The sequence below is a fragment of the Megalobrama amblycephala genome, linkage group LG9 (assembly GCF_018812025.1).
Source record: "Megalobrama amblycephala isolate DHTTF-2021 linkage group LG9, ASM1881202v1, whole genome shotgun sequence".
Lineage (NCBI taxonomy): Eukaryota > Metazoa > Chordata > Actinopteri > Cypriniformes > Xenocyprididae > Megalobrama > Megalobrama amblycephala.
In genome coordinates, this window is record NC_063052.1 from 2766797 (window position 1) to 2780470 (window position 13674).

Sequence of the window (13674 nt, forward strand, 5' to 3'; positions counted from 1 at the left end):
CCCTGGCTCTGCTCTTGTCTTATCTGATATTTCTGTATTAATGACTCTATTTGTTGTGTTCTTATTCTTTGTATCGTACAGATTTAATAAAAAAAAAAAAAAAAAAAAAAAAAAAAAACCTAAAGATCCTAAAGAGTTCTTATTTGTCTCATTTTATATACTGTTAGGTCGGTCAATGAAAGACATTTATTTATTATTTATTTATTCTCAAACAATAATAATGCTATTGAGTTTGTTGTTAAGCTTTTTATTTTGCAATGAATTTTTCATACTCAAGACTCAAAATAGTATTTAATACTAGTATCTCAGTTGAAATTTCTCAAACATATAGAAGCCCATTTCTGCCACATAAGAAAAACATTTGGTCAATCATACATGAGATATAATAATATCATAATAATATCATAATTATTAAATAAATAGTCAAAATTATGACATAAAAATAAAAATTATGATATATTTATGAAATAAAAAATTCAAAGTATTACAAAAAGTCAAAATTATGACATACTAAGTCATAATGAGAGTCAAAATTGACGTAAATCAAAATTATTAAATAAAAAGTCATAATTATGACAGTCAATTGTCATAATTTCGACTTAGTATGTCATAATTTTGACTTTTTATCTCATAATTATGATTTTTTTTATTATTATTATAAACGATTTACCAAAACACAATTTTTTTTAGCCTATGTGGAAGAAATGGGCTTCCATACATATAATCTCAATAAGAACAACACATTTCTAAGGCATTATTATCTCATTTTACAGTTTAAATAATTATATATATATATATATATATATATATATATATATATATATATATATATATATATATATAAACAAATAAAAATAAGTAAATATACACATTAACGCACATAGTATTGTGCAATACTGTATATGAAACTGTGAGTCTAAGTTGACTATAGCCTAAGGCACTTTGAAAGATCAGAGTTAGGAAACTGTGGTCTGCACAGGATTACAATATTATTAGTAGCACATTACTGTTCAGCAGAAATGAAGCCGGTGCGTGTGTGTTGGGGGGTTGTTGGAAGGTCACCTTTGTGTGTTGCGTCTATGTTTTCCACACCTATTCAAAATTAACAAGCATTAAAAAAAAATTCCCAGACTTTGAAGTATTCAGGGAGTGTGATTATGTATATCATAGTCCCCCACCCACAACTCCCAAAAATGAGTCAAGGGTGGGTAACCCCCAAGTCAGAAAGGTGTGTAAATGTAGAAAGAGGAAACCTAGTTTCACCTGCAGTGAAACCCACAACAGGACGTTTCCTCTCAACTGCATGCACAACTGTGAACAACATCGCAGTAGCACTTGTATACATGATGTCTTGAGCATATGATAGAAAGTTATGTAGCATTTGAAAGTTTGGAGTCAGTAAGATGTTTTTTTTTTTTTTTTTTTTTTTTAAGAAATGCTTTTATTCAGAAAGTGACAATAAAGACATTTGTGCTGTTCTTTTGAACTTTCTATTCAAAAATCTGGAAAATGTATCAGAAAATATTATCAAAAATATTATTATAATACATATTATTAACTGTTTTCAACATTGAAAAAGAAATCTTTCTTGAGCAGCAAATCAGCATATTAGAATGATTTCTGAAGGGTCATGTGACACTGACGACTGGCGTAATGATGCTGAAAATTCAGCTTTGACATGGCATGAATAAATTATTTTTTAAATATATTCAATTAGAAATCACAAAATTACAGTTTACTGCATTTCTAATCAAATAAATGCAGCCTTGGTCAGCATAAGAGATTTGTTCAAAAACATTAAAAAATCTTTTGAAGAGTACATAAGCAATAATAAAAAGCATTAGGACACTTGCAAATGTTTGAATGGCATAGATAATAAAATATGACACCCATATGACTTGTTTATGAACAATATTTTAATCTTTATTATGAACAGTATATGAAGACTTCAGATGCAAAAGCTTCTAAGTGCCATCTGAAATTTTCTTCTAAAATGAGCATTTTTATCAAGCTTGTATGTTTATGTTCAGTTATCTCACTTTAATGGAAATGAAAATGACCTATTAATTGCCATTAAAGTGAAATTACTGAACCTAAACATACGAGCTTGATAAAAATGCTCATTTTAGAAGAAAATTTCAGACGGCACTTAAGAGGCTTTTGCATCTGAAGTCTTCATATCTATAAGTATAGTGTACTAGTGCAAAGTTTCTTTACAATAAATGACACTTGGTTTAATATTTTGTTTGCTGCAATGACAAGATCAATGATGAAATGATTTTTTTCTACAAATACCTGTCAGATTAGCATGCAGTCTGCTAGAATAAAGAATTTTGTTATTGTACAAGATTATGAGATCAGGCAGATGAGTGTTAAATTAGTCATAAATTCCCCTCATATTTCACCCTCTGTCCCACTGATCCTACCAACAAATATGTGGGAGTTGCATGAAGAGGTGTCAGTTTATCCCATGATGCTGGGTGATGCCTCCCATATGTGGGAGGAAGCTCAGGGTCACATGTTGTCACACCAAACATGGCTTATTTCATAAAGCTGCCGTCATTACTCCAGGGATGAGCATGCTTGTTGCGCACCTCTGGAAACGGCATCCTATGACCAAACTTTTTAAGCTGTATTTTTATTTCCCAGTTTCACTTCCTTTAGGGAGGCTAATAATATTTTTCATATCGTTAGCCTCATAGCATAATTGCCCAGATCATATTTCAAAGGCAGATATCACAATTTGGCCAAAAAATGACTTAGGCAATTATGCTATGAGGCAAACGATATTATAATAATATGTTTGTCATAAGTAGGGAGGAGGATGAATAAACAGATTAATTTCAGAGTAATTTCAGGGGAATCTTTTAACACGAATGAATCATCATGTGTAAATATAGGCCTACTGTTCATCATTGTAAATATAGTGTTTAAAAGTGCCTGAGATGAAAACATCAAAATCAACACAGAGATTAAATTAAAAGATTACACCTATCTATATTTCTAAAGTCATAAATCAAATTAAGAGTTATGTGACCCAGGCTGAAAGAACAACTGTTTTCAGTTCAGTACTTACACTGAAATGTGACCACAGAGAATCAGTTCACTATTTTTAAATGTCCTACTTTTTCTCCAAATTGAGTAGAAGCCTACGTATCTTTCACATCGCTACACCTCACATGTGGTATGCAGAAAACTTGCTTCATTTGGCCCACATCAGAGTCAATACACTGGAAATTTAAAAAAAAAAAAAAATTCTTGATACAAAGTTATCGGTATAGTGGGATACCACAATTTCCCCATGTAATTAAACCCACGCCCACCTGCAATGTCTGGTAGAGGCATTTAAACATTGGTTTCTTTATCATGTACATATATGTCTAGGTAGGCGTTCAACTACAATAGTACACTCAAAGATGATGTAATCTCACTGTTTTTGTCTTACACAGTAATGAAATTTTAGTAAAAACAATTTGTGACGGAGTGAATCATTCATTAGAAAGTCCATCATGAAATAAAATGTAAACTTTCAACACAGTCTGAAATTACAGGCCTAGTAGGTAGCCTACTACATTTGAATTTATATAGTATGAATATAGGCAGTATGAATGAAATTCAGACCTATTACATCCGCCAGCGTCGGTTGCGTCTCACTGCCATTCATAAATCCTCTCCTGCGGCCTCATGGGATAGTAGTGTCCATCGAATGCGCACTTCAGAATCTCGGCGGATGTAGTAGGTCATGGTTATCCGACAACACTATTGATGCACTATTGATTCGTGGATTGTTTCTGATATTTTACAAATGCATCGCAAATTGATTCTGAGCTTAGTTTTTAACAGCAGATGGCGATCTAGGCAATTTTTTAACTGCATGCTCAAATGCTTACGTAGAAGAGCGCTCGCGCAGTCTACAGCCCAATGCAAACACCCTTGTGATTCGCTTCAACCTTTTCGAACTTTATGAATTTATTATTTTTTAGAAGGTTCAAATGGTGTGTGTCATAACACGTTAAATATTATTTTTTTTTTTTTTACACAAACGCATCGTTTCGTTTCAGAAGGCCTTCATTAACTTGAGAAGGCCATCATTTGAGAGTGCATGCGCGCGACAGAAAGTAAGTGCGCAAGACTGTCCCATGTCTTAAAAATGACCAAGTGCAGAGCACTTAATGCACACTAAACCCACACTAAGTGTATCCCATCATGCATTATGTTCGGGAACTCGCATGCCCCGAAATCACGAGATGTCAAGGAAAACATACGACTGTAAGTTAAATTAATTATATATTACATATGGTAGTAAAATATAAAGTGTTGCACATTTTATTGATGCAAAGATGAGTAGGCTATGTGCATTTTGTACATCATTTGCAACTGCTTTTCATCACTTAAAGAAGCACCACAATTTTAAAATTGTGTCTTCTGTTAGTATAGTGACCACTGAACAGACATTTAGAAGTGTATTTTAAAATGCAAAGGACTGAAAATAATAATAATAATAAAAAGCTCTGTAAACGCTTGCATTTTTGCAAGACTAAGTGTGTCCTATCGGGTAATCAAAAGATCTGTGTGGGCATTTGGGCAGGGCAACTTTCTTCAGGTCATACTTGTTTCGTAACGCTTTCGGCCATTATAAAGCTTGGATGCGTCAGGATATGTATTAATGTTTCTCCGATCGGATTGTGTTCATCAGAAAGAAGAAATATACACCAAGGATGGCTTGAGGGTTAGTAAAGCTTGGGGTAATTTTCATTTGAAAGTGAACTAATCCTTTAAGGGACATGGTGATAAGAGGAAAAATTATTTGTCAATGCTTTTACATTCTCTAGCAAATGTTTTGCGTTCCCTCAAGAGACTTTGCATTCGCTCGCAAAATGTTTACGCTACCCTGATAAATTTGAAACAATGAATTATATTTTTTCCATCACCATGTCCCTTTAGGGGCTCCGTATTTGACTGTTTTGTTTTGTTTTGTACATGTTTTGCATGTTACTTGTAAGTAATTTGCTTTTTTTCTGTAAGAGTTACATAATCATGTATTTATTAGATATCAAAATCCTCCACTTGACTATTTTCAACAATGAGTTTTCATTTTGGTACAAAATGTGTACATTTATAATAATCATACAGAAATATACCAGCTATTGGAGCATTTATATATCTCTTATACAATCAATCTGACATTATCATTCACTTATCCCATAACAACTTATGGGAATTTGCTGTATATGGCAAAATCCTTGTTTACATTAATTGAGAAGAATTTTTTTCTGTAAAACCAGTTTGATGTGACATAACCTAGTCAAAGTTTCTGTTGTTGTTCTTGTTATAGAAAAGTAAGCAAAGCTACACTAACTTTTCAAAAGTCACCAAAACATTGGCTTTTCATGCAGGTACGACATCGTTGTCTGAGATAAATGGACAGAATAATTCCTCTGCTATTACAGGTTCACGCTGTGAGGCCCATAAATGTCAGATGCACTTATTCATTTGTGCACTTTCAATCATGTCATGATGAACACACACACACACACAAAGAGGAAATTGTGATATTCACCTCTCATTTATACCGGAGGAGGCATTTTTCAGGATTTGGTTTGGAAAACACAGTGAACAGAGAGCAGAATTTTGCAACAAACAGAAAAATCCATTCTAAACTTTTTGATTTATTCTTAGTAAGAAATCTCAATTGTCATCAGATTTTTGTAGAATATGTGAAATAATATGATTAAGATTATTTTGAATGACATGTATGAATTCAGATTGAACGACTGGACTCAGTTAGCCTATAGGTTATAGATAATGAAGATGTTTGAAATTTACGTTTCATTCAGGGAATTATTAAACAATATCTTCATAATTTATAATTAATTAATAAAACAGCCAGTTACAACATGCTGAGCTTTTGTTCACTTTGTCTCACTTTAACTGCTCAAGTAAAAATAATATCTGTTAGCTACCTTACAAATCTACATGAATTACTGTATCCACACATTTTTACATAAAAATATGTAAAAATCAAAATTATAATAACTTTTGAAAAAAAAAAAAACATCATTAATTTCCAATTACAAAGCTGTTCAGATGGAATAAATCTCACAAATGTTGATATTCAGATGACAAAACAAAATTAGTAAGATCATAACAATAAAAGCATAATAAATATAAACTATGTAAATAAATAAATCATGTGGTTACACTTTATTTAAGGTGTTACACTGTAATTATACATACTTAGTAATATTAATTAACTACTACATGAACTTAAGGTTAGGGTTTGGTTTAGGGTGAGTTGCATGTATAATGTATAATTTATAGCTATTACTCTAGTATTATATTTAACGTGTAACAAGAACACTGTAAAAAAGTATTACCAATCATGTAAATGAAAAAATGTAAAATGAAAAACATTCAAAATGGCAAATTTTTCATTCAAGATTACATTGTTAAATACTATATATATATATATATATATATATATATATATATATAAAATAAATGTTTATTTATAACATACATATATATGATGTCACACTCAAAACTGTAAACATGTCGCTGAACTTTATTTTTAGTGATTGTAATTCCCTTATATTTTGTGGTTTTGTTTTTTCTAATGGTTTCTCCTCTACGTCTCTTGCTCCTCCTACATCACTGTGGAGTTTCCCCTGCATGCAGTCTCTGAGCTTTAAAAAGAATGAAGAACCAGGACATTCAGAACACAACAGTGACAGACCGACCAAGCACTGAAGTTATAAACTGCACTGAGGACACTTTACAGAACCTTTTAAAAAGCATTTTGACAGCATCTGCATTTGTACATATAGTTTAACTTAAGCTTTCAGAGGACAAACACACAGTAATGATGGAGCATGCCAGTCAGGTAGTGTTGGATGTTGAAGATGGAACGCTGCTCTTACCGAGGGTGACGGTGTCGAGGAGGAAGGCTGGCTCTTCAAAGTCAGGCGTATGGCGGGTGTGTGGGGCTCTTCTTTCTGTGGCCCTGTGTGCTGCCGCTGCTGTCTGCTTCACGCTCAACAAGGTCAGAATCCTGATCCGCACACATCACATTAACATAATTGTATTATTAGATGTGTAATCATGTGTCTCTTGTTCTCTCTATAGTCTCAGAGTAATCAAGAAAGTACAACTGGTGAGTTCAGACACTTAGTTTCAGATCCTCTTTGTTCCATTCATACCGGCTTATTTTCTTTTCTGTGAAACTAAATAATCTAAAGTCATTTTGTGTCTTTCCCCATCAGGGCTCAAGCTTACAATGAGAGATCATTTTTCAAAAGCAAATTTCACTTCCAAGGCAGCCATCCATTTAACAGGTAAGCTTGATTCCAAAGTGGTAAACGAGCTGGAAATAAATACTGAAAAGTCTCGCACACCAGAGTTATTACAGAATGCATTCAAAGTTTAAACAATTTTGCATTATAATATACAATTTAAGTCCAAACACTGTAAAAAGGAGTTGTTGGTTTAACTTAAAAAGTAAGTTAGTTAGTAAGTTCATTGAAACTAAAAATTTGAGTTGATACAATGAAGGTGATTGGTTTAATCAACAGAAACGCAAAATGGTATGTTATCTGAAGTTAATTTGACAATAGAATAACAAATCATGAAAATAATTGTTTACAGTGAATACTTTTTGAGGCCACATGAAGTCTAAAAGGTGTCTGGACTATATGATCTTGAATAATTTGCTTTTGTATCCAAAAATGTAGGATGCGTAGAATATGTGTTACGTTTGCATTTCACTCCTATAGAATTTTCTGTGACCGTTGCGTTGCATGGCATGCTCGAAATCGATAAAAACTAGACAAAATATGATTACAGTATATGCAGTTTCACTCACAGCAAAGATATAGTTTGTGCACTTTGTGTGTTGGCTGCCAAAAGCATATTGAAATTAAGAGACATTTAAAAGAACGTAAGATAAGCAATTATGGGCTACTTTGTTGGGTTGCCATTGGATGTCTATCTATGTCTAAATATGCACATGACTTATTCCATGTTTGTTTTTTGTATTCCCTTCTAGGTGCATACGACCCTCAAGTCTCTAATAAAACCCTAGATTGGAGAGTGAACCAGGACCAGGCTTTCTCTTCAGGCGGCTTGAAATTAGAAAACAGGGAGATCATCATTCCTGATGACGGCATTTACTTCGTCTACAGCCAGGTCTCTTTCCACATCAGCTGCTCGTCTGACAGGACTGAGGACCAAGACATTGTGCATATGAGCCATTTGGTTTTGCGCTATTCTGATTCCTATGGAGGCTACAAGCCGCTTTTCAGCGCTATCCGCTCCGCCTGTGTGCACGCCGGGTCTGACAGTGACGATCTGTCGTACAACACAATTTATCTTGGTGCGGCCTTCCAATTACAAGCCAGAGACAGACTGCTCACCGAGACGACATCACTACTCCTGCCCCGTGTCGAAAATGAAAACGGAAAGACCTTTTTTGGGGTGTTTGCACTGTGAGTATAGATGGACATTAAGCAAAACTTGAAAAGTAAGGAAAGAATGGAAACCTGTGGAGAGGAAAGGAATTTCCTGAGCTTCCACTGCAATGACACACACAAAAAAAGAGACTAAACTGACTTCTAGCCACTGTTTTATATTAAAACTCTAACTCTATTTAACTTATGGATCAGAAGCACACATATATATGTAGGGGAAAACATGGGCATTTTGTGTTCATTTTTAAAGCTATCCAGGTTATTTATATGTTTGTTAAAATATGAATGTATTTATTGTGTTATTAATTTATTGCAATATTTATTCAATGAATTTATTTATTAAAAGAATATCTTCTGCACTTCCACTGTAATTAAATTCAAATTTTAATAAATCTAAAACCAAATGAAATCTCAGGAATCCATTCAATCCATATACTGTACAATCAATCTAATGAAATTCTGATGTGTAATTTGCAGTTTTCCTTTAAAACAGAAGACAATCAGCTATTTGTCTCTGGCTCTGATATTAGGCTAAAAGCAAAAGGATGAATCGTTGGTTGTGTAGAGGTTGTGCAAAATATCTCTGCAAAAAAAGGCCAAACAAACTTTTTGTCGTCCCATTTCACTAGATATCGAAGGTGATGATACACGGGGCGACTTTTTGAGCAATGTTGGCGGGCGATTTTGCCGAGCGATGTTGCTTGGGCACTTTCTCATTGAGTATGGGCAAAAAAATTCAATTTAAAGTATCCAGATAGGAATTTGTTGCCCATTCTCAATGGAAAAGTGCCCAAGCAACATCACTCGGCAACATTGCTCAAAAAGTTGCCCCATGATTCATCGCCTTTATATTCAAATTTAGAAAGCGGGGTCCTAGGAAAATTGCATTTCATTTGTGCATTTTGCAAACCCCTCTGCAAGCATGTTTCCGCTGACATTGTTTCCTCATCAGAGACTGTAGTTTCAGTGAGGGGGAATTCCCTTGAATGCACCATTATGTCAGGCTTCAGGGGATGCACACATAGAGTGGGCATTTTTGTGGTTACTCCAGGCCTATAATTAACCAACCATGGTCAAGGAGTAGTAAAATCAGTGGGTAACACTTCATAGCGGCATTCATCAGTCATTATCTATTTCCATCTAATATTTCAATAAGAATAAGAGAAAGCACTGATGTTCTGGTGAGATGCTGCTATTATGAAACTTACACAGTAAGGCCTGTGGGCTTCAAGGCTGCCAGTGAGTGATTAAGTAGATGTTTTTGAGACACAGTTCTGTGGAAAAACTCTTGCTTGAGGCGTTGAGGAATAATGTGTTCATTATGATAGATGTAATTCCCTAATTTGCCTACAGCTATAATCTGCCATTAAATATCAATCTTTTCGTTGACTGAGAAACCAAAGACTGTTACTGAGTTTTTGAAATGAGCGCATGCGTAAGAACAACCCCCCTCCTTCACAGCTCACTTCAAGGGAATGCCTCCCAAAACTCGTGCACGAGTGTTGGAACACGAGTGTTTACCACCGGCATTTGCTGTGTCGTGTTAGTGGATTCATTATGTCGGACTCACCGCAGGTAACTCATAATCTGCAGTTGTTACTCCTGTCTCCTGACAAAAACATCGCATGCAGCGCCTGTGGAGTGTGGAAAGTTACTGGAGCGCGCAGCCACGCTCGTCTCTCCCAAGGGACGTCATGGCAGTGATTGACAAGCCAGAGGGCCAATCCGCGCACGTCTCTCACAAGGAACGTCATGGCAGTGATTGACAAGCCAGAGGGCCAATCGTTTACGCGATAATCGGCTGATGTTTTTAAGGCCCTACCTCGTGCACAGATGATGTATATTAATATTATTACTTTCAGTGCACCTAATAAATAGTCTTTTATCAGTTAGTAAAGACAGTTTCAAGTAATATTGCAAAAATGTATAAAACAAAACATCCTATTTAGCACCTTCAAGTTATAGTAGCTTTACTGTTTATAATAAGTTAGTTGTGTGCTTTAAAAATCAATCAGTGTTCATTGGAAGAGTGTTAAAGGGATAGTTCACCCAAAAATGAAAATTCTGTCATCATTTACTCACTCTCAAGTTGTTCCAAACCTGTATACATTTCTGTAAGAAACATTCTGGAAGAATGTTTGTAACCAAGCAGATCTCACCCCCCATTTACTACCATAGTAGGAAAAAAATACTATGGTAGTCAATGGGGGGAGAACTATCCCTTTAAGTGTAAATGCTACTTTTTAGCTAAAACTTTTTTCCATAAATCTCAGGTCAAGGCAAGTTGTCACATGTGTTTTATGTTTATCCAGTTCATTAATTACACTATTTCTCAATGATTTGATATTTTTGTGCAGTGCATTTTTACTTCTTTTTTTCCCCATTTTTGTTTCATGGGTCATTTGTGATTCATTTTGTGTTCTGCTAAAAAGTCATTAAATAGGCTAAAGCAGATAATGATTTATGTTGTGGAAGATTACTTTTTATTTGAGAGTTTATAGAGATATATAAAAAAAAAGTATTCTCAAATCATTGTCAATAAACAGCTGGTTACTATTAGCAACCTGCCTATATATAGGATCACAGTATGATTTATCTATGTATGAAAGCTTAGTGTATGTTCACTGATCGTTTTTTCCTAAGCAATAATGATGTAAACGTTCAACAGCTTTTTATAGCCAAGACTTTAAAGTGTTAGTTCACCCAAAAATGAAAATTCTGTCATTAATTACTTAGCCTCATGTCGTTCCACACCCGTAAGACTTTCGTTCATCTTCAGAACACAAATTAAGATATTTTTCATAAAATCCGATGGCTCAGTGAGGCCTGCATTGCCAGCAAGATAATTAACACTTTCAAACGCCCAGAAAAGGACATATTTAAAACAGTTCATGTGACTACAGTGATTCAACCTTAATGTTATGAAGTGACGAGACTACTTTTTGTGCACCAAAAAAACAAATAACTTTATTTAACAATATTTAGTGATGAACGATTTCAAAACACTGCTTCAAAGCTTTACGAATCTTTTGTTTCAAATCAGTGGTTCGGAGCGAGTATCAACCTGCCAAAGTCACACGCCCCCCAGTGATGAACCATTGAAATTTTGAAACGCATGATGTAAGGAAGCCTCGTTTACTGAAATCACGTGACTTTTCAGTTTGATTCACGCTCCGAACCACTGATTCGAAACAAAAGATTCGTAAAGCTTCGAAGCTTTATGAAGCAGTGTTTTGAAATCGCCCATCACTGGAGATTGAGTAAAGTCGTTATTTAGTTGTTGTTTTTTTTGCCGCACAAAAAGTATTCTCATCGCTTCATAACATTAAGATCTCTTTTTCACACATTTACTAGTTTATACATGGTGAATGGCACATAGTGAACTATATAGAGGATAGGGAACGATTCCGACAGTGAGAATATGTTTTTCCATTGACGTGAATGAAGTCCGTTTGTCACGTAAAAAGCCGCAGCGCAAGAACAGTCTGCTCTGGTCCAGAGACATGAGAGCACAGAGTGGATCATAATGCGCGAGTCAGCGCAGACCACAAAGGTATCGGACACATTTGAATTCTGCACAGAATGCTATATTTTAAAGCGATGTGGAGGAGATTAGAAGGAAACTAAAGCTTTACTGAGCTCAGCGGCTCTGGCCCAGCTTTGGTATAGAGAATACGATTCTGACGTCACGTCGCATTGAGTTCTGGGTAACTTCTTTGTTTATTCGCCATCTTGACAGGATCGCGCAGCCTTTCCGTTATTGAGTTTAGTGCAGTAATTTGTTTTCTGTCATGATTGTGAGAAATGTCACCATTGTATGTCATTAATGCTGCATCGATAATTGTGATAGTAACTCAGATCATCGTTCTGAAAGAAAACAAGACAGTGAAAAACGTTTTTTTGCCTTTTCTACGTGTAAAAACACCAAGGGAAGCAGGTCAAGGAGATGACGAGAAGACGCCGGATGGCAAATCTATTATTAATGGCACTGATTAAACCCACTGCTTATCACTCAATAAAAGAATGACATTTTCAAGTGTTTTTGAACGTTTTGATTTCGTTTGGTTTAATAATTAACATGCGAGTTTGACTCTCACTGCGCTCTGAATTAGCAGAACTTGACGGCGACATTCAAATGCTTAACAAGAAAAACGCTTCATGTGACAAACAATTCTGTATATTTATTAAAGCATACTGCGTGGAGATACGCAAATGAGCCCAAAATATGAACGCAACACGTTTATAAAAAGGGTTTCCTCTCGTGTCCTCTCAAGAAAAGGCTTAATGCACTTAGACTGATATTAAAGAGACCAAATTCTATTTACAAATAAAGCACATGCAGAAAAACGGATGAGACCAAAATATAAACTTTCAGTATCACTTAAAATGCAAGCATTTTATACATTTTCTTCATAGCGGTTTTATAAAGGTATGAAACTGCTTAGTGTGGTTGTCATTTGTTAAATATAAAAATACAGTGTGTTCGTGTCCGTCTGTCCGCTGAATTTGACCCATAATTCTCCTCCTCTGTGATCGTGGAAAAGGGGGATTACAATGACAACAGTTGTAGGCCTACTCAATATGCTCGTTTAAGCACCATTTAAACGTTTCCAACAAATAAATGAATCGACTTTTCTCAGTGTGTTGATCACATAGATTTATTTGGATATTCATACGATGGCTGAAGCAGTGGTGAGCGTCCAGCGTGCGACACGGTAAACAGATCAACATTGTAAACGAAATTCTACAAAACTTCAGTGAAAATAAATAAATAAATAAAATGATCATGCGACGCGATAAAATAGCTTCTATTCCCTGCAAACGATACCATTAAAAATGTTAACGTTCCACTTAATGGCAGAAACAAAACAAAAGGTAAGCAAGAATCCGTATTAATTTCAGTACGAGTAATAGAGGGCGATCCTGTCAAAATGGTGGCGCCGCCCCGGCATGCAACGAGGCGTGACGTCGGTTCGTATTCTCTAAACGAAACGCTACTGGCTATTTTAAAAAAAGGGGCGGGGCAGTCTGATATAATTTATATTATCGATATATTAGCGATATTATCATCCTGTCTTCTTGTTTCAGTGGACATTACATCAACTCATTGAATAATGCTGCGTGTTCCAAGACACTTTAGTGGGTCTTTAAACATTATCTTTATCTTTAAACATTACTGTAGTATATGTAAATCTGTAACGTTAAGTCT

At 35.0% G+C, this 13674-nt stretch overlaps 1 protein-coding gene across 1 annotated transcript; it reads left to right on the plus strand.

The window, feature by feature from the left end:
• Window positions 1-6625: 6625 nt before the first annotated feature.
• Window positions 6626-8874, plus strand: tnfa (tumor necrosis factor a (TNF superfamily, member 2)). The gene is made up of 4 exons (XM_048201192.1): window positions 6626-7042; window positions 7126-7153; window positions 7263-7334; window positions 8045-8874. The coding sequence occupies exons 1-4, from the start codon at window positions 6863-6865 to the stop codon at window positions 8485-8487; spliced, it is 723 nt and encodes a 240-aa protein (XP_048057149.1). The 5' UTR covers window positions 6626-6862; the 3' UTR covers window positions 8488-8874.
• The last annotated feature ends 4800 nt before the right edge of the window (window positions 8875-13674 follow it).

Excerpts from the sequence above, each read along its gene's own strand:
- tnfa (XM_048201192.1), top strand. The coding sequence starts at position 6,863 with ATGATGGAGCATGCCAGTCAGGTAGTGTTGGATGTTGAAGATGGAACG. Across the intron at positions 7,154-7,262 it reads TAATCAAGAAAGTACAACTG|GGCTCAAGCTTACAATGAGA; the intron begins GTGAGTTCAGAC and ends TTTCCCCATCAG. Across the intron at positions 7,335-8,044 it reads GGCAGCCATCCATTTAACAG|GTGCATACGACCCTCAAGTC; the intron begins GTAAGCTTGATT and ends ATTCCCTTCTAG.